This window comes from Hyaena hyaena, unplaced genomic scaffold (genome assembly GCF_003009895.1).
Source record: "Hyaena hyaena isolate Hyena2069 unplaced genomic scaffold, ASM300989v1 scaffold_3, whole genome shotgun sequence".
In the NCBI taxonomy this organism is placed as follows: domain Eukaryota; kingdom Metazoa; phylum Chordata; class Mammalia; order Carnivora; family Hyaenidae; genus Hyaena; species Hyaena hyaena.
The window spans coordinates 8,419,582-8,440,791 of record NW_024080635.1 but is presented as its reverse complement, the minus strand read 5'-3'; the positions used below and the strand labels follow the sequence as shown (position 1 = coordinate 8,440,791).

Genomic DNA, 21,210 nt, shown 5'->3' with positions numbered 1-21,210 from the left:
CTCCTCCCAGGGCTGCGTGTGAATAACAACATTTCATGTGCAGACGTAGTGCCTGACACGTAGCAAGCACACAGCACCTGTTACGTGTTTTCTGCCTCCCGATACATTTCCATACAGTTCTTTTCTTTTTTAAGTTTATTTACTTATTTTGAGAGAGAGAGAGAGCACATGAGCAGGGGAGAGGCGGAGAGAGGGGGAGAGAGAGGATCGAAAGCAGTCTCTGCGCTGCCAGCTTGGAGCCCAATGTGGGGCTCGAACTCACAAACCTGAGCCAAACTCATGACCTGAGCTGAAACCAGGAGTCGAATGCTTAACTGACTGAGCCACCCAGGCGCCCCTGTACAGTTCTTTCTTTTGAAAGCTCGCTGGCCCATGTGCCCTTTTCCGAGGCAGGCCCCCATCACTGCCTGGATGTAGCGATGTAGCATCATGTCTGGATGCTACAGAAGGAGGGTCCATGACAGAACAGGAAGCACACAAGCTTCGGGGTCAGACAGACTTGGCTTTTTTTTTTCCTGGCTCCATCCTTGGCTTCCTTGGGCAAATCATGGTGCCTCTCTGAGCTCAGCTTCCTTGCCTTTAAAATGGGGGGCAATGCAGTGCTTGCCTGGTGATCTGGGGAGCAAGAAGTGAACTATTCGTGCAAGACCTTAGCGCTCAGCCTGGCGCAGGTGGGTCCTGCGTCCACAGCACTTCCCTCCCCTTCCTGCTTCCTCCTCCTCCCTGAGCCTAGAGGAGTTCTCCTGACTATCTGCCTTTATCTTCCTACCCACCTAGGAAAGAGCCTCAAGTGATTCCCATCTATGTGCAAAGATGGTAAATCTGCTTCCACTTTCACATTCCTCTGGCTTCACAGTGGCTGCCTGGACTGCTCGTTGGGTAGGACAAGTATCAAAGGGGGAAGGGAGGTCATCGAGCGATGTCTAACACGGGATCTCAGAAGACATGTCCGCCCCCCCCCCCCCCCCCCCCCCCCCCCCCAGTCAGCTGCCATGACCCCAAGCACCTCCTCCTCCAGGCCCTAGAGAATTCTACCACTGGACTCCCGTAGCTCTACTCAGGCCCTGTTCTGACTCTTATCAAAGACTGTCCCCACCCCCTGCAGGCCCATCACCTGGGCCCTGTGCCCCAGTTGACATCATTCTCACCACCAGGCCTTTATCTCGTTCTCTACGGATACCTGCCCTGTGCTATCTCCCCTAGGACACAGGGAGCCAGGAGGCTGGCCACACCCAGCAGCAGACCCACTCCAGCCCCTCCGGCCTCTGCCCACCTCCTCGGTCTCCCCAAACACCAGACTGGAGGCTCGCCTCTACCTTTGATAGGCCACAAAGTAGGTCACATTCTGGGAGTAGCCAGGCCCTGGGAGCCATGTCAGGTACACACTGAAATTCCGGGAGAGCAGAGTCACGTTCTGAGGAGGGGCCAGATGGGGCTTCCCTGTGGGAGAGAGAGAGAGGTCCTGAAGCCCAGAGCTCCTCGCTACTCTTGACATGGGCCATTTGGAGCTGAAGGGTGGCATGCTGGGCAGTTAGGTGCTTGCTGAGTTTGAGAACCAGGAGGCGACTGGGGTCGCCGAAGCACAGGGGACATGATGGGGGCTGGGATCCCAGGGTCAGGATTCCAATCACGGCCTTGCCACTGACTGGCTGTACTGAAGTCCCCTGCCACCAAACCCCACCCCCCAGCCTCAGGGGCTCATCTGTGCCATGACAGGGAGCTCCCGCCCCACCCCGGCACATGAGGGTTTCGAGGCACACCACTGGACATGAGCCATCCACTGGGTCTCCTGGACTCCAGGAGGGACCAGCCTTGAGGGGCTCAGGAACAGGGGCTCAGCTCTGTTCTTAGCCATGGCCCCAGAGCCTGCCTGCAACGGTCCCTGGCTCAGAGTAGATACATAATAAATATTTGCTGAGTATTGTGATAATTTGTATTATTCCAAAGGCCTCCCAACTGGTCTCACTGCTTCCAAGCTCCACAGAGCAGCAAGGGTTAAAACAGAAGTCAGATCCTGTGGTTCTTCTGCTTTCAACCCTCCACTGGCTTTCACTTCATTCAAGGTTAAGTCCAAAGTCTTTATACTCCTCCGCAAGACCTATCTAATCGCACCCACTGCTCTGCCCATGCTCTCTGCTCTCCAGCCACGCTGGCTTTTCTGCTGTTTCTGGAATATGCCAGGCGTGCTCCTCCTCCAGGCCTTTCCACAAGCTGCTCCCTCTTTCTAGGCTATTCTCCCCTGGATCTCTAGCAGGCTTGCTCCTTTGCTTCCTTCACATCTCTGCTCAGATATCACTGTATCAGTGGCACTTTCCCTGACCACCCCTCACTGGCTTCTCCTTCCCCTCCTCGGCACCCCTTCCTCGCGGCTGACCCTCATCTTCTGAAATAGACACCTGATGACACCTCTTCCCAGTTCTACGTCCTTCCCTTGCCCTTAGAATAATGTCCACGCTCCTTATTGAGGTACATAAGAGGCCATCTTGTCGACCTCTCCCCTCTAACTCCCTAGCGAGCTCCAGGCTGCAGCCAATCTTGTTTCTGGTCCTTCTCAAGCCAATGATTCTCTTGGGTATCTCTGAACCCAGGGGTCTTTGACTGTGTTCACCTTCTATTTTTTTTTTCCCCACCATCGAATCCTTTAAAGACTTGATTCAAAAGTCACTTCCCTCAGGGAGTCTTCCCTGACATCTCTAAGAAATGGTAGTGATGATGATGGTGATGATGGTAGTGATGATGATGGTGATGATGATAGCAGCTAATGTGTTTTGTGCCCTAACTATGTGAAGTATGTTAGTTGCATTTTCTTTCAATCCTCCCCACGTCCCCAGGATGTGGGTACTAACTGTGACCATCACATTACAGATGAGGAAACAGATGTCTTCTGAGGTGCTAAGTTGTAGAATCAGAATTCACATCCAGGCCTAGCCAACTCCACATGCTGAGCTCCTGATCACACTTCCTCCTCTAGGTTTTCATGGGACCTGTTCAGCTTTATTCTTCCCACATCTATGGACCACTGTTGGCTGATGACATCCATGTTGGGAGTCTCAAAGAGGAACACAATTCTATTCCTGCTCTTTAGAAGCTCATGGTCCCAGGGAGAATTCAGGGCCCTGAAGTGTCACATGGGCCCTGATGGAAATCCATACAGGTTACAGAACGGCATCAGGGTTCAGGCCGGTTGTACTTATGGCTGTCAGCATGGCTCCCCGCTCCTGGTCCCCAAATGTGGGTGCCTGATTCTACCTCATCCTGTGACCTTTGGTAGGAACTGGGTCACTGGGGTGCAGATGTTATCATTGTTCCCAGATTTCTAGCAGGTGACCAGCAGAAGCCAAAGTCTATCTGCAATCAGCTCATAAGGTATCTTGTGGGCAGCACAGGCCCAAAGTCTGAATTTGGCCCCAGTGGAGAAACAGCAGCTAGAGGTGTTACCTTACTTACTGAGCCTTCAAAGTGTGGGAGGCGCTGGTTTGGCACTTTGTACACAATGCCTCATTCAATCCCCAGGACAAACCACCCTATGGGGTAGGTGTCATTCTTCTGTGGAGGGCCACTAGACTCACAGACCGGTGGTAAGTAATATGCCTAGGGCCACACAGCCAGTTTGTGTGGGAGCCAGGATCTGACCCTGGATCTGGCTGACCTTCACCCTAAACCATCGCATACTACAGTTTGTATTGGGCATATTAAATATTTCTTTAGGTAAAAGTAGAGCTAGGTCCAGATAGCAAAACTATTGAGTTTGACAGTGAAACAGGGGGACAGAGGACCCCCACCCCTCAACATACACACAGACACACTGTCCCTTACCAGCTGTGACAGCTGTCATTGAGGCAGAAGTGCCAGGGGCCGGGGCATCCCTGAGCTGACCCAGGTGGATGGGCGGTACTGATCTAGCTGCCCACCCCACCGCCAAAGCTGGCTGTGCTTGCTTCAGCCTTAGTCTTCTCTTCCATGTGTCTCACCTATGCTCTCCTTCTTGGGCAAGTCCCCTAATTGCTCTGAGCCTCGGCGTCCCCATCTGAAAAGGGAGAAAATGGAACCTACCTCATAACAGGGTTGGGTTGTTTCGCTTAAATAGGGTAATGTGCCCAACACAAGGAAGTATTAGTATTAGATTATTAGTATTAGATGATGCCCAAGGGCCCTTCTTGGTCTTAAGTTGTTAGCCTAAGAGGAGGAAGTCTAACACTGTTGGCAATATTAGGACCTTCTCCTGATTGGTGGTTGGGTCCCACCCTGGGGTCTTTTGCATCTTGCCACCTTATGAGCTCAGGGGCGGTGGGAAAGTGGCTTTAGAGTAACAGCAGCACACACACTAAGCCAGAGCTCCCTCCCCTCAGGTCTGGGTGGAACCTTCTGAAACCGTCTGACTTTCCCTGGTAGCTCGGATCTAGTGTCCTGTGAATGCAGAGGACAGTGCTTTCAGGAAACCACAAACAGCACTCCAGAAATCAGTGCGGCTGCTTTTCAAACTGCCACTGTCTTTTCCTGTTCACCTGGAGCTGAATGGGCATTAAAAATCTGGATCCGACCCAAAAAGAATAAAATAAAATAAAATAAAATAAAATAAAATAAAATAAAATAAAATAAAATAAAAATAAAAATCTGGATCCGTTTCCTCCCGGAAAGGAATTTCAAAGACTCGGGTCTGTTGGGTTCCAAGCCCCGGTTTAGAAGAAAACGGGTGGCGGGTGGGTGGGCAGGGCCGATTGGCATTCGCTCCGCTGGCTGCCGGCCGGCTGAGGCCGCATCCCTCCTTCCCGAAGCTCCGCCGCGCGGGACAGGAGCCCCGCCGCCCCCCGCCCGCCCCGCCGCCCCCCGCCCTTACCTCGAGTGGACTGCAGCAGGCACAGGAGCAGGGGCACCCACCGGCCGAGGCCCGCCAGGCCGGCTCCCGCGCCGCCCGCCCGGCGCGCCCAAGTCCCGGCGGCAGCTCCTCGGCCCACTGCCCGGCAGGTGGTTGCGGACGGCAGCCAATGGGCGGCCGAGCGGCGGGCCCCGCCCCTGCCGGCCGGGACTCCGGCGGGGGCTTTCCCCGGGGCAGCCCCGCAGCCGCGAGCGCAGCGGGCCGCCCGCCGGCTCCCCGCACCACCCCCGTGCACAGACCGCTGCTACCCGCTCAGGGTCTGCGTTTCCGCGCGTTCTGCCCCATCCTGGGGGGTGCGGGTGGGGGATCAGCATCTCCATACCCGAAGTGAGGGAAGGGGAGGAGAGCTGTTGATTACCAATGACCACACTTCGGGATTCCACTACGGGAACCAAGTCAAACGGGACCTGGAGTTCAGGGCCAGTTTGACAACACAGCCCCAGATACCACTGGCGGTGTCCGAGCGTGTTCTGTAAACCGGGTACTAAGCCAAGCACTTCCCACACATTATCTTCTTTAATCCCTCCGAGGATCTGGTGGGTCAGTCCTGTTATTCTCTTCATTCTTCACAAGGCGATGGCAGCCTCAAGAGCTAATGGACTTATTCCGGAGAAAGCTGCCGTCTCTGACACCAAAGCCTAGGGTGTGTTTACCAGTTACCCGGACAGGAATAGCTTCCACGTAGTGGAAACAGCCTCACCGGAGAATTGTCTACGGTCATTAAAAAAGATGTTGTCTAGGGATATGTAAGGTCTCGGCGATGTTTGCAACGGGTGCTCAAGCAGCAGAAAAGCAAGTAGCAAAACATGGTCCCATTAAAAAAAAAATGTGTGCCCATAGGTATGGATAAACAGATCGAGGATATACACCGATATGTTCGTGGTTGTTAATTTCTGGGTGGTGAGGATATAAATACATATAATACATACATATATCTACATACTATATACATATTATAATGTATACATATATTATATGTGTATTACATGTATATGTATTATATATAATATAGTATAAATTATATAACATAATTTATAATTTAATAGTATACATTATATGTTATATAATCTATAATAGTATACATTATATATAATATTGTATTATATATAATTATTATATTTAATGTATATAATTATATATTATAGATTATATAACATAATATACAATATTATATATTGTATATATATACAATACAATACAAAATATATATATTATATATAATACATATATTTTTAAAGTTTCTTTCTGCTCATGTTTAGTTTCTCAGTTTTTCAATAATTTGTATGTATTGCTTTTCCAACAAGACTCTAAAAGTAATCATTGCTCTCCCTTTATTAAATGTTATTTTTTTCTTTCTCTTTTCATTTTTTCTTTAAAAAATTATTTTTACATTTATTTATATTTCAGAGACAGAGTAAGACAGAGAGTGAGCAGGGGAGGGGCAGAGAGAGGAGACACAGAATCGTTAACAGGCTCCAGGATCTGAGCTGTCAGCACAGAGTCTGACTCGGGACTCAAACCCACAAACCGTGAGATCATTACCTGAGCCAAAGTCGGACACTCAACGGACTGAGCCACTCAGGTGCCCCTCTTTTCATTTTTTCTATTTCCCAGGACTTCCAAGGAGGTATTGCCTCCTCTTGACAGAAGAGGAAACTGCCATTCTGCAGACCCAGAGAGCTTATACGGGTGCTAGGTTCTGGATTCAGCTCCCGACCTGACTCCATGGCTGCACTGCCTTTGGGTGATTGCTTTGCCCACTCTGTGGGTGTCAGTGACAGGCTGAGGGACCGCTTCAGCTGTGATGAAGCCGGTGGACGAGGAGCAGATACAGAGCACAGAGAATCCAGTTGCAGTTGCCGGCTCTCAACCTGCACCCCTGCAGTTCTTGGTTGAGAGAATGCATTTTCACAGAACTTGGTGAATCTAAAAGTTGTCCTGAGTTTGGCCCTGGGTGAAAACAATCAGGAATTTCAGGATGCTTCTGAGATTTTCATCTATGATTTCAGCTCAATCAGCACTATTTTTTAATTTTTTAATTTATTTTTATTATTTTTTAAAAGTTTTTTTTACATTTATTTACTACTAACAGAGAGAGACAGAGCACGAACAGGGGAGGGGCAGAGAGAGAAGGAGACACAGAATCTGAATGAGGCTCCAGGCTCTGAGCTGTCAGCACAGAGTCCAATGCGGGCCCAAACCCATGAACCGTGAGATCAAAACCTGAGCTGAAGCCGGATGCTCAACCGACTGAACCACCCAGGCGCCCCAATTTTTAAAAAGTGTATTTATTTATTTTGAGAGACAGAGAGTGGGTGATGGGGGGGGGAAGAGAGAGAGAGAGAGAGAGAGAGAGAGAACCCCAAGCAGGCTCTGTGCTCTCAGTATTGAGTTTGACATGGGGCTCAATTCCACAAACTGTGGGACCATGACTTGAGCCAAAATGAAGAGTCAGACGCTTAACTGACTGAGCCACCCAGATGTCCCTCGATCAGCACTATCTGACAGGGGCTTACAGGGACCTTGTTTGGGCCTCAAAGCCAAGAAAGATGGAAGACCCCTGACATATCTTCGAATCTCCTTTAGAGTCAGAAATTGTGTCTTCATTCAACCAACTGCAGCTCTTTCAGGCCCAGAATCCCAGTGAGCTGGGAGCAGGCTGGCAGTGGGGACAGGACACTGGGGAAAGGTCTTTATCTGCCACCTGCTCCACCCACTCGGCTCTTCTGAATCTGGCACCCGTTTTTTGTTTTGTTTTTAAGTAGGCTTCATGCCCAGCACAGAGCCCAGCATGGGGCCTGAACTCACAACCCTGAGATCAAGGCCTGAGCTGAGATCAAGAGTCAGACGCTTAACTGACCAAGCCACCCAGACGCTCCCAATGGTACCTGAGGCTTGTTCTCCCCCCGTGTTCCCCCCCATCCTGTAATCTCAAGGTAAGAAATAGTGCGTCTGGATGCCTTGCTGGATCAACACGAAAGAACGTTTTGTGACCACAAAGGTCAGGCTAGTTGTGTCTCTCAAAACCTTAAAGGAAGTCCTCTTGGATGCAGGTCAGAAAAATCTCAGCCAGTTACCACAGCCTAGCGTCTACACCACTCCTCCGTGTGCTGCTTCAGTCGCTTTCCACTATCTCCAATACTGCTCATAAATCCATTCTGGTATAAAATGAATATATTCTCTATCTAAAATGCCATTCAATACCATTAATATATATTTGAATCCTTGTTATGCAGCAGCTTCTGCAGTTTACATATATTATAGTGTTTAATCCTCACAACAACCCCACGAGGTGGGCATTAGTATCCCTTTTAACAGATGGAACTCTGAGAGGTTACATTGCTTACCCAGGGTCACACATCTAACTAGTGATGGGGCTGGGATTTGAACCTTGGTCTGGCTCTCCTCAAAGCCTGTAGGTTTCAACTTCTCCTATTTATCCTCCAGATGGCTAAGGGCAGACAAAAATAAAGTTCCCCGATCTTGATCACTTCCTGATTTGCAAAGATCACAGCACTAAACTTTGAGGTCAGGTGGAAAATGTTTAACAAGTGGGTCGGGGGGGAGGGGGAGGCGGGTAGGGTGGAAGGAAGCCCTGCTTGGTAGCCCCTGTCAGTTTCTGTGGTGTGACTCTCTCCATGACAGTCAATTTCAGTGTGAGTCACTGAACATGGAGTTGTGAAGAAATGCACCCAATTGGTTCTTCTGAGCCTACATAGGCCTGTTTTTCTATACTGTCAAAGAGCCATCACCCAGCTTCTCCGTAGTCAGAACAAAGCCCTATGTGGCGAATGAGGCGTAAGTTCCACGGCCTGAGGCTCAAGATCTCTTACACACAAAGTTTACAACGTGGCCTCCACCTTGCCTTTGACCCTTTCTCAGTTCTCCAGGCTGCAGCCACAGGGAGCATCCTACTGGTTTCTCTCCCCTCTTCTCTCTCTCTCTCTTTCTCTCCCTCTCTTCCCCTCCCTCCTGTCTGTCTGTCTGTCTGTCTCTCTCTCTCTCTCTCTCTCTCTCTCTCACCTCCTGGGCTTTTCCCTTCCCAGGTTTCTCTTCCCCCTTATCTCCTAGCCAGCTCCTGTGCCTGCTTCCTGTCTCAGCTCCTATGTCATGTTCTCAGGGCGCTTTCTTCACTTCCTGACTGATTTGTCAATCCCCATATATGTCTCCTTCTTTCTTAATCACCATTTCACAGAAATCATATTTGTGCCTTGAATCTCTCTCTTCCTGAATACATCCTCAGGCCCTGGCACAGGATATATAAGGGCTACACACCGTCACCATCTGGGGCTCAGTCAAACACAGTTCTGTATGGTCCAAACACCCCAGCTTCCCTGCTGGTTCTTGGCTGGCACACGGAAGCCACTCGCTAAATATTTACTAAGCTGAACTTGACATTGACTCATACTTCAAAGACCACAGTATCTCTTTTGAAAGTTTGACCTCACAGTCATGTCTCCGCTCACAGGTGGAATTTTATAATCCTGCCTCTTCCACCGACTCTGAGAATAACGTGTATAAAACCACATTGCTGTACGAGGATTCCCAGCCTCTCCCTCTCCTGCCTGGGCCAGCAAGGGGCCCAGCAAGACTGGACCAATAGACACTGGAAAAGGCAGAGGAGGAGGAAAAAGTTAAGAGCCAACTGGGGCTTAGGCTTTTGGAGAAGAAAGGAGCAAGTTTAGGGACCAGAGGCTGTAAATAGGAGATATATGAAGGGAGAGGTGGAGAAAAATGGATTTTGGAACGTTTTGTTCTGTGTTAGAACTGGAGTCCCTTGTGGCATTCCCCCCCCCCCCCCCAAGAGACTAAAGATTTTAAATATTTTTAAACTATTGGGGTGTTTTTGTTGTTGTTGTTGTTTGTGTAATCTCCACCCCTAACGTGGGGCTCGAACTCAGGACCCAAGAACAAGAGCCCGGTGCTCTACTGACTGAACATGCCAGGCACCCACTATTTGGAGTGTTATTTTTCTTACTACTGAGGGTGGGGGTGGGTAGCAAGCTCCAACCCAGGGGCAACAAGGCCTATTTTTATATAGTATCCTTAAAACTTTATCAGTGGCAAGAACAGAAACCCCAGACTGCCCGGAGAGAAAAAGGAATTCGGCAAACTCCCCAGTTTGGGAAAATTCAAGGTGTGGCTAAGGGTCAGCTCTAGCAGGGAAAGATTCTGATTGGCCTGGCTTGTTCCCCTGCCATTCCCTGAGCCAATCGGCGTCGTCAGGGAGGATGGGATACTCTAATTGGCCAGTCTGGGTAGTAGGCCCTCCTCTGGAGTGGGAGGGTCTGAACAGAGCACCTTGATTGACAGCTCCTTCTGCCCTGAGCGGCACAGGAAGGGTGTCTCCCCAAAGAATGGGTGCAGCGAGACAAACCACCCGTGGACACTACAGCGGGTTACATATGAGGAGACCTCAGAGATCGCCCACGCCAACTTCCTGTCCTGGCAGTCTCTCCTCTCCAACATCTTGGAAAGATGGGCGTCCAGGTGCTGCCTGGAATGTTCCGTGGAGGAGCCCTCCCGGTTCTTTGAAGCTGCCAGTGCTGTTTCTGAACAATTTGAGCTAGGGACGTCTTCCTTAAATTGACCTACCTCCTTGTAACTTCCCTGATCATCCAGCTCTTCATTTTCGGGCCTCACAGAACAAGACAAAGTCCTCCTCTCCATGTCGACCTTCCGGACGTCAAGTTCTCCGGCTTCTTCTATCAGGTGGTGTAGGGGTGACCACCAAGTTCCCGGGGATGAGAGCGCCAGCCTGGAAATCAGGAGGCCCGGGATTCAGCCCTCACTCAGCCTTTAATGCAGAATAGTGGCCACTGTAGGAGTAGTTGTGCACTCTTCCCAGTTTACAGATGAGGGTACTGTAATCCCCCAAATTCGGATGTTGAAACCCTAACCCCCAAGTGATGGTATTTAACAACTTCTCAGGTGCTGCTGGTCTGGGTCCCACAGGTTGAGAACCACTGTAGGGGTTGATTTCAGCTCTAACACAGCATGATGTGGGGTGGGGGAAATATGACCTTTCTATTTACCTTGAAGTTAGGTCCCTATTAAATGTTGTGTGTACTTGTGTGTGACAAAGAGAGGGAGAGAAGACAGCAGACATTGTGCTCCACAGTAAAGTTAATTCAAGGAAATTTCAAGAAGTAGGTCAAGAAGTGGGGATAATGAAGAGCAGATGCCCAGTCAGCTTTGAAGACAACCAAAAGAAAAGGCTCTAAATCCTACAGATTTTGAATACCTACTATGTGCTAACTGCTTTTGATACTTTATCTCTTCCAATTCTTACAGCTCATCTATAAGGTAAGTATCAAGATTTCGATACTGAAGCTTTGCCAAGGAGAAACTGAGGTTCAGGGAGGTTAAGAAATGGAGCTGGTGGGAATGTAAGAGGGTAGGGTGCTGGAGGAAAGGTTGATTCTCAAACAGTGAAACCGAGAACGACCATATGGGCTGGCAATTCCACTGCTAGGTACAGACCCAAGAGAACTGAAAACATGTCCACTTAAGAACTACTTATGAGGGGGCGCCTGGGTGTCTCAGTCGGTTAAGCATCCAACTCTTGAGTTTGGCTCAGGTCATGATCTCAGGGTCAAGTCATGAAATGAAGACCTGCGTCAGGCTCTGCGCTGGGCAAGGAGGCCTGCTTAAGACTCTCTCTCTCCTTCTGCCTTCTGCTCTCTCTCCCATGCGCGCTCTCTCTCTGTCTCAAAAACAAAAAACAGGGGCGCCTGGGTGGCTCAGTCGGTTAAGCATCCGACTCTTTTTTTTTTTTTTTTAATGTTTTATTTATTTCCAGGAGAGAGAGAGAGAGAGAGAGAGAGAGAGCATGAGCAGGGGAGGGTCAGAGAGAGAGGGAGTCATAGACTCTGAAACAGGCTCTAGGCTCTGAGCTGGCAGTCAGCACAGAGCCCGACGTGGGGCTCGAACCCACGAACCGCGAGATCATGACCTAAGCGAAAGTCGGACGCTTAACCGACTAAGCCACCCAGGCATCCCTAAGCGTCCGACTCTTGATTTCAGCTGAGATTATGATCTCCCAGTTCATGAAATGGAGCCCTGCGTCGAGCTCTTCACTGACAGCACAGAGCCTGCTTTGGATTCTTTCTGTCTCTCTCTCTGTCTCTGTCTCTGTCTCTCTCTGCTTCTCTCCGTGCTGGATGGCTCTCCCTCTCTCTCAAAATAAATAAATAAACATTCAAAAACAAAAACTACATGAATGTTCATAACAGTATTATTAATAATAGCCCCCAAGTGGTAGTAACCCCACTGTCCGTCAGCTAGTGAGTGGATAAACAAAAGTGCTATATCCACGCGATGCGGTACTGTTTAGCAAAACAATTAGTGAAGGACTGACACATGAGTGAACTTTGAAAGCATTATGCTAAGTGAAAGAAGCCAAAGAAGCCGGCACACAAGGCCAGCTAGTCTATCATCCCGTTTATGTGAAATGCCCAGGATAGGCAGATCTACAGCCACCCAGGGTAATGGTTGCCAGGGAATGGGGGCTGTGGGGGGGTGAGTAAAATGGGGGAGTGACTGTTGGTATGTATGGGGTTTGTTTTCCTGGTGATGAAAATGTTCTGGGATTCGATAGTGGTGATGGCTGCATGACTTTGTGACTATATTAACCATTGTACACTTCTTTAAAAATGGTTTTTAATGTTTGTTTTTGAGAGAGGGAGAGAATGAGAATGAGCAGGGGAGGGGCAGAGAGAGAGGGAGACACAGAATCCATCCGAAGCAGGCTCCAGGCTCTGAGCTGTCAGCACAGAGCCCGACGCGGGGCTCCAACTCATGAACTGTGAGATCATGACCTGAGCCGAAGTCTGGCACCTAACCGACTGAGCCACCCAGGCGCCCCAAACACTACACTTGTAAAGGGTGAATTTTTTAGTAGGCTAATTATATCTCCATTGAGGGGGGGGTCGCTAAGGGCACAGACAGGCGGAGCTGGGATTTGAACCTAGGGGCATATGGGAGCCTGAAAAGAGCCTAGGATTGATTGATTTCCCATCCAGGCACAGCCCTTCGCCTTGGGCAAGCCCCCTCCTTCCTTTCAAGTCTCAGCCGCCCCTGCTGCTCCCTCTGGGCCCAGACCCGAGGTGGACTGAGGAGGGGGGAAGGGGGCGGGGACGCAGAGGCTGGGGAGCGGAGGGGCGGGGCGCGCTGGCAGGGAACCCCTTCTCTCTTTCCCGTAAGAGTAGCCCGGCTCTTTCCAAACCTGCCTCCGTCTCCAACTGCCAGGCCTGGGAAGGCCCCCAGGCGCCCAGCGGCTCCCAGGTGTGCTGACCGCCGGGCTTGCGGAGACGGCCGGGCACCTGCCGGGACCCGCAGGCCCGCCCGCTGCTTCTGGGAAAGCGGGGGCGGCCGCGGGAACCTGTGCCCGGGAGCCACGCACCTCTGCGCGGGAGGCTCTGCTCCCCACCCCACCCCCCATTCTGCATCTCAGCGGAGTCTCCGTTCTCGTGCGGGCGCTCCAGAGGGGGGGGCTGCCTCCCTCCCGTTCTAACTTTTGGTTTTTCTCAAATCTCTGTTTTTAATGGTGAATTTTTGATGACACAAGCAATAGTTGGAATCACTTTCCTCTCACATGTTCTCCCCCCCCCCCCCCCCGTCACACCCAACCCCCAGGGCATTGCTATTATCAAGTCCATGCCTCTGGAGCCCTGGAAAATAGATGAGCCTGTGCCTCCGTCTGTGTGGTTTTATGTACATTGTTTCATGCTCTCCTGCCACTTGCTTCTGGCTGTTTTCAGTCGTCAAATTCCATGGAGCATTTTCAGTGTGGTACATGGAGACCTTTCCCCCCCACTTCTTAAAGTCTTCCATTGGTCAGATGTGTCATATTTAATCCTTCTACAGTTGATGGATATTTAGAAGGTTTTTAATTTTTTCAAGATGACGAAACGCCTCCGTGATCACCTCTGCATACCACCAGTCTACACTCGGGCTGGTGTTTCTCTGGGGTAGATAATATTGTGATGTGGATCTGCTGGGTCATAGGATGCATTTAAAAATGTAACAGGCACTGCAATTTCTCTCTACGTGGCCACACCAATCTAACTCCTGCCAGTAGGATGCATGAGCAGATCCTTCTCCCAACATCCTGATCAACCTGTGACCTCATCAAACTTAATTTGTTGCCAATAGTGTTTTGTCACTGTTGTGCTAATTTGCATTTCCATGGGAGTTTCCTGGAAGTTCCAGGTTGCTGGTGTGTGGGAAGAACTCAGGAATTGGAGGTAGGTGATCTGAACTCCACACACGCCCTGTACCTTCTGCTGTGTGACCTTGGGTGTTGGGTGTATCTAGTCACTTCTCTGGTCCTGGGCACATTCGTAGACCATCTCTCTGTAGCCCTCATTCCTCTCTGCCTGAGGATCCTGGTGATCAACTTTCTCTTGGCTTCCCTACATCCCTCTCTCTGAGAGCTAAGCTTTCTTGGTCCCCAGGGAATCCCTTCTGCCCTTTCCATCCGCTCCCTCTCTGCCGAGGCTCTGAAATGTTTGGTTAAGGCACCGTGTTCAGAAGCTCCCCACTGGAACGCACACGTGTTCCCACCAGCGGACACGTCTTCAACTTGCCCATTGTCACGGAATAGCGTTCTGGAGGGGACATTCCGACCAGCTCACAGCAGGCAACGGGGCCAGGACACCAGATGGAAAGGGCTTTATTTATTTATTTTTTCCTTTATAAAACTTTATTTTTCAATTAATTTTTTCAGTTTATTTTGAGAGAGAGAGAGACAGCATGAGCAAGGGAGGGGCAGAGAGAGACGGAAACACAGAATCCAAAGCAGGCTCCAGGCTCTGAGCTGACAGCACAGAGCCCGACGCAGGGCTCAAGCTCGTGACCTGGGAGATCATGACCTGAGCTGAAGTCGGATGCTCAACTGCCTGAGCCACCCAGGTGCCCCCCCACTTTATAAAACTTTAGAGAAGTGAAACATGCTATTCAGAAAATTTTTAACATTCTTAAAAAATAAAAATAAAACATAATTCTACTCTGCAGAGAGACTCATTGCTGCCATTTGTGTCTGTCTTTGATGTGTACGTAGATAGTATTTTTATATACATTTGTCCTATTTTTTGATTTAGTATTATATAATGAACATGTCATTTAAAACATTGATATATCTATATCAAGAGTTTTAAATATAAATACACACACACACACACACACACACACACACACACACATATATGTATATATAATAACTGCTTTCAGGATAGCTGTACCAATTTGGGTTCCCACGAGGTGTGGATGGGTAAACTTTGGAAGTAGCAGCGTGGGCCTCACCCACCCACCTGGACACAGACTCTGGTCTTTAAGGGATAATGACCTCTGCTGGGAGGGAGCCTGCTCAGAGGGTGGTCAGAGAGCTCCCAGGCACCTCCTTCATCTTCAAAGCCTGGGAGCACTCCCAAAAAGTTATCGTAGATAATCAACTGCATTTCATAAGAGTGAACACCAGGGGGCACCACACACCAAAGAAAAGTGATCCAGACTGAGCTGTTGCATTGGACCAAGCCATTTCCCCAGCCACTCCCAAGGCAGAAAAACCATCTCTCCTCACCTCCTTGACATCCTCCTTACCTGAGCTCCTGCATCCGCTGGCTGGGGTGAGGTGTGTGTGTGGAACTCTCAGACATGCCCATAGGAAGCTCTGGGAGTTGGAGGGGTCAAGTTGTATACAACATCATGGTCAGGGCCCTGGACTGCAGCTTCCCTGATGTGCATCTTTGTGTCAATCACATCATTGCTCTGGGCCTCAGTTTTTCTCATCTGTCAAATGGGAATGACAATTCCCTGCCCTTATTTACTCTGTGTGTGTGTGTGTGTGTGTGTGTGTGTAACTTATGTAAAAGTACTGTACTTTGAAAACCAGGGGTGCCTGCTTGGCTTAGTTGGTTGAGTATCTTACTGTTGATTTTGGCCCAGGTCATGACCTCAGGGTCATGGGATTGAGCCGCACATTGAGCTCTGTGTCGGCTCAGCATGGAGCCTGCTTAAGATATTCTCTCTCCGTTTGCCCCTCTCCTTTGCTTTTTCTCTCACTAATAATAATAACTAATAATAATAATAATAAAAGTACTTTGAAAACGAAGAAGGCCTAAGGACCATGCCTGCAGTGTGGAGACTGAGTGTGGGGCTTAAGACCCATGTACCAAGGCTGTGTACGTGGCTGCCATGCGAGGCCGGGGGAGATAATGGTGGTGGTAGCTGGGAAGGTAGTCGGATTCCGGATGTGTTTTGAGGGTGGAATCAATGAGATTTGTTGGAAGACTGGATGTAGGGTGTGGGAGGTAGGAGGGTCAAGGATGATACCAGGGCTTCTGGCTGAGCCAACAAGGACCAGTAATGCCTTGTGCCCAGATGGGGAAGATGGTGGGACGATGCCTCAGGAGGTGCCAAGGAAAGGCTCATAGTTGGATAGGATAAGCTTGAGATGCCTTTCAGTCGCTGAGCGATCAAGTAAAGCCAGAGGCCAGAGGATTATGCTTTGATCCCTTTCTCCGGAAACCATAAAGCTCGCACTAAATTCGACTAGATCGGAGATGAAGACATACCTGACATACACGGCCCCATCCCTGCCTGTGCCCCTGACAGACATCAGTAATTCATCGTGGAACTCAGAAGCCTTCTCAGCAGAGTTCTAGACGGCCATGACCTACTGAGGGGAGATGATGGAAAGATGGCCTCCATTCCATCCTCAGACTTGACAGGAGGCCCAAGGATGTAGTTAAAACGATGGGCTTTTGAGTCAGAGAGACCTGGGCCGGAAAGCTTATCTTGCTACAGACTAATGTGAGACCTTAGAAAAAAAAATGATTTATCTTCCCTGCCTCAGTTTCCTCATCTGGAAAATGGGGTTAATAATAGTGCCTATCTCGTAGGGTCATTGGGAAGATTAAATGAGATAATCCAGCAAATTGACTTAGCACAGTGCCTGGGGCACAGTAAGCTCTTAGTCAATAACAGCAGCAGCAACAGCAGTAATAGCTGTTAAACTGTGTTATTCCAGCTGGAACATTCTAGAACAGATCTCCCTTACCTGCTGTTTCTGAGCTCTAGGACAAAGATACCGTAATGCTGGGGCTTTCCGGCAGGCGGCGCTGTTGACATTGACATCTCTATTGCGCACAGAGCTAGAGGAAGTGGGGAGCAATTTTCCCTGGAGGAGTGACTCCCAGTGATTGTCTTGGCCGCTGCCTAGACCCTTTTTTCCTGGTACAAAAACCGAGCTCCTGGCTCCTCCCAAACTGCCGTGTCTCAGCTTCCTTCGCGGGCCTGGTCCTCTCTTCTCCGATACTGTTGCTGGCCTCCTCCTACTTCTAAACTCCAGCGAAGCCACTGAACCTGGCATTCCAGGCCCCAGCCTCCCCCTGCCCAGCCTCCTAGCCGCTGCCGATGCCCCCAAAGGGCCGGGGCAGGAGGCTGCAGCCTTCGCTTGGCATGTCGAGCCCTTTTGGAATTTGGGTCCCTCATCCTCGCTTTGCCCTTTTCCTCGTCTTCAGAGCAGGGAAGGCCTGCGGGCGGGTTCTGCTAACCCCGCCGTGCGGAGCGTTCGGAAGGAAGACCCAGATTCCTAACACGCCCCGGCTCGGGTCACGGGCCAGCGAGAGGGGAAACCAGAAGCCGGCTGTCCCCAGCCCCGGGCGTGGCTGAGTCACTCACCACCCAGACCGCATTCGCTGTCAGACTCCGGCATCCACTGGCATGTGTCGAGCCCCTGTGATCTGCCGGGCACCGCGCCAGGCCTGGGCCCGACCGGGATGGAGTAAGGCCCCGTGCCGGGCCTCCAGAGGGCGGGCCTTGCTCACAGCGGGGATGACAGTGCGGGGCCAGGTGCTGTGGTGCAAGTGTGGGTGACCGGGGTGCTGGGCCGGGGAGGGGGGCCTAATTTCTGGATGCCTGCGTTAACCCTCAAAACCGCAGCCTCACGGAAGCCTGTGCCTTTTTTAAAAGGTCCGTCTTTCCCCACAGCCCACGTGCACCATGGACTCCTCCCCAGCCTCCACATCCCTGTCTTGGCCTCCCCTGCTCCCCTAGCACACACACACCCCTACACGTGCGTGTGCACACACCTACACACGAGCACATGCACCTATCCATGAGCGCACACACCTATCCATGAGCACACACACACACCTACCCATGAGCGCACACACACCTACACACACTTACACATGAGCACGCATACACACACGCACACACACACGCACACTGCTGTTCAGCAGGAGCTGGTATCATGGGAAGGCCCTGGAAGAGGGCCAGTCAGCTGGGGAGCAGCCTCTGAACCACCTCCTTTCCTTCCCCATCCCTTCCTTTCCAGCCCTTCCTTCCCCACCCCTGCTGCTCTGCTGCTCTCCACCTCCTTCCACAGACCCCCTCCGCCTTCATGCCCACTCTGGCCCTGGCATCTGAGACCTAGAGAACATCTGTCCCCAGCCTTTATCAGTGTCCGCTCCCAAGCCCAGCTTGGTGCACAGGAGACAAGAACTCGATAAACCACTGCATGCCTTTGCCACCCTCCCTCCGCCCCGCAGATGAAGTCTGTGATTTTTGGCATGTATTTGTTCAGCACAAAGTGACCAGTAGGTCATCAGCCGTCACCGTGAATGAACAAGAAAATGAAAACCAGGTGCTTTTCGGGGCTCGGGTACCCAAACCACAATGACGCACCTGGTATCTTCGGCGGAAGGCGGCGTGGGGTCCTCCCAGCCGCTGGCCAGGACTGTTACAGGAGTCAGTGGAGGCGGGCAGGCTAGTAGTTACTATATGGGTTGATAAAAGTGATCTCCCCGCCCCCCCAAAACCCAATAACATTAGTTGTACAAACATTGGGAACTAGAAGTTTAGCTCTACCAGAAAGAGCAAACCTGTGAGGATCACCCCACCATCTAGAAACAGTCAATCACTGGGAATGCCCTGGACGGTGCCACAGACCACACGCCTTTCTTTTCTCTTTTACAGAATGAGTTCATACTGTATATGCATATATATTTTGGACCTACCTTTTTAACTGAATAATATATTCTGAGTAAAAACAGCTACCGTTTATAGAGACTCTATGTCAGGCATGGTGCTATGCCCTTGGCATGCAGGGTCTCATTTCGTTAACCCCCTGAGGTTGAGTGTTTCCTGTCCCCAATTTACAGCCAGGAAAGTCAAAGGGTCAAGTGCTCTTTCTACCCTAAGGGATGGTAAGAGACAGGAGTGGAGCCCAGGCTCCAGCTCACCCTCTCCCTGGTTCAGGGCATCAGGTTTTCTCATCTAAGGAATCAGGGGGTTGGGCCAGATGACCTTCTCCACTGGGGAGGGGGCTGCAGACTCCTTTCCTTCCTACAGAGCCACCTCCTCCGGGCCTTGCTTCTGCTGCATGCCAGGCTGTTCTAAGCAGTTCATTAACAAGGTAAGAGTTATTTCTATCCCTCTTTTGAAGCGAGAAAACTGAGGCACAGAGAGCTAAAGTCCCTGGCTTGACGTTGCTCCATTAGTTAGGGGCAGAGTCAACATGCAACACCCAGGCTCGTTCGGTCCCAGAGCCTGCGTCCTTAACTATTACGTGTAGCTCTCCAACGCGTCCTCACCCCCAGTAAGAAGTATGTTTCACATCCTGACTCAGTAAACACACATGTGTCAATATTGAACTGGAATAAGAGTTTCACGAGCTGAAAACCTGAACTTTGTGACATATTCTCTAATATTGTTTCTTCCAGTTTCTTCTTGAAAATTTCTGGCTGCAGCCACTACATTGCTTTCAAGGCTCATAGTAGATTATGACCTGTCGTTTGAAGATCAGGGCTTCTGCTGTGTCTTCTCTACCCCCGGAAAAAGCCCTTTTTAATGAGCGCAGTCTCCCCACCTGATCCTAGGAAGAAGCCAGCACAGACTCTGTGATCCCATTTCAGAGGGGAGAAAGCTGAGGACCAGAGAGAGCAAGGGCAGGTCCTGCTGAGGTCACCGGGAGAGCACAGGGATTTATGATCTAGAGACAGGCTGAGGGCAGACCCAGGCACAAGTGACTTTCCGAGGAAAAGGCTCCAGATAAAACGGTGTTTTTATTGAGCACCGTTCTTCGCAGGGCGTTTATCTCATACCTCACAGCACGGAAATTTAGGCCAATCTTCACAGGCGGTGGGGAGTTAGGAGCCCTTTGTTATAGATGAGGCAGCTAAGGCTCAGAGAGGTCGAGTGACTTGGCCAGGGCCCCCCAGCCTATAAGAAGCCAGGTCTGGTTTGGGTCCCCACTGTGTTCCTAGAACCAGGCTCCGGGCTTGGAACACAACAGGTGCTCAGTAAACATGTCCGTCTGGCTGACCCGAAAGCCCCCTTCCTCTGCCATTGCTCTGATCTCATTATCCCCCTTCCTGGGAAGCATGATCCCGGTCCTGGGGCTGGGCAAGCTTGGGCTCCGCCCGGGCAAGGGTCCCGGGGTGGGTGGGTACTCTGCTGAGTTTCGATCCCAGGTCCGTGCACGCTAGTCCGGCCCAGCCCTGTCAGCTGAGAAGGAGGGAGGGAGGGATCTAGACCGCTCCCCTGGGCTGGGGTGGAGGAGCCTGGCCGGCGCCTCTGCTCACCTCCCCCGCCCCCCCCCCCCCCCCCCCCCCCCCCGCCACTCCTGGCTCGGGCCTCTGGTGGGGCCCAAGAACTCTGGGGCTCCCTCCTGGGGGTCCCTCCCTTGGCAGCAGGCACCTGATGCCTGCATCTTTCTGCTGGGGAAGTGGTGAGAGCGCTGAGCCTCAGGGCTGAAGTCACACTTCCCCTGGTGGAAAGGAAAAGACTGAGCCTCGCACTCTCTGTTCTTTTTGGGATGTGCATTGTCCTTGCACTGGGAGGTGGGGTCCCTGGAGTCTTAAAGCTAACCCTCCCTTCCCTGAGCAGAAAAGGAGCTGGCCCCCAGCAGGAAGCCCCAAGCTGACTCAGGAGATGGTTCTGGACCTGAGAGGGGAGGAGGGGACGGATGAAGGGCTAGGAGCCAGGGCAGAGAGCCAACAGCTGGCTTTGACAAGGCACCGCATGGTTTGGAAGGTGCCAGGCGTTCCAGGGGTGCAGCATTTTCACCTCCACCCTCCTCCCTGCCCATCTGGGCCCCGCCCCTCCTAAAGAGATGCCTTGACACGCCCTTCCTCCAGGAAGTCTCCCTGGATTGGTTCTATCCCACATTGCCTGACATCACTTCCTCTGTGAAGGAATCTCAGTCCAGTCATGATCCTCCACATCACAGAAGTGAGCTTGCACATTGCAGCTGGCCTGACCTGTCTTCCATCTCACACTCAAATGTCGGGTCTCTCTTTGGAAACGGCCGTCAGCAGGACTTTGCA

At 51.0% G+C, this 21,210-nt stretch overlaps 1 protein-coding gene across 1 annotated transcript in view; it reads right to left on the bottom strand.

Moving 5' to 3' along the window:
* IFNLR1 (interferon lambda receptor 1) overlaps positions 1–15,534 on the bottom strand; it is a 30,072-nt gene extending 14,538 nt beyond the window's left edge. The window contains exons 1-5 of the mRNA XM_039230958.1: positions 15,479–15,534; positions 10,472–10,634; positions 5,199–5,283; positions 4,838–4,954; positions 1,317–1,440 (exon numbers count right to left, since the gene is read on the bottom strand). Coding sequence (XP_039086889.1) covers positions 1,317–1,440; positions 4,838–4,954; positions 5,199–5,283; positions 10,472–10,634; positions 15,479–15,534 — 545 coding nt within the window. The remainder of the gene's footprint in view (positions 1–1,316; positions 1,441–4,837; positions 4,955–5,198; positions 5,284–10,471; positions 10,635–15,478) is intronic.
* Between the last annotated feature and the right edge of the window lie 5,676 nt (positions 15,535–21,210).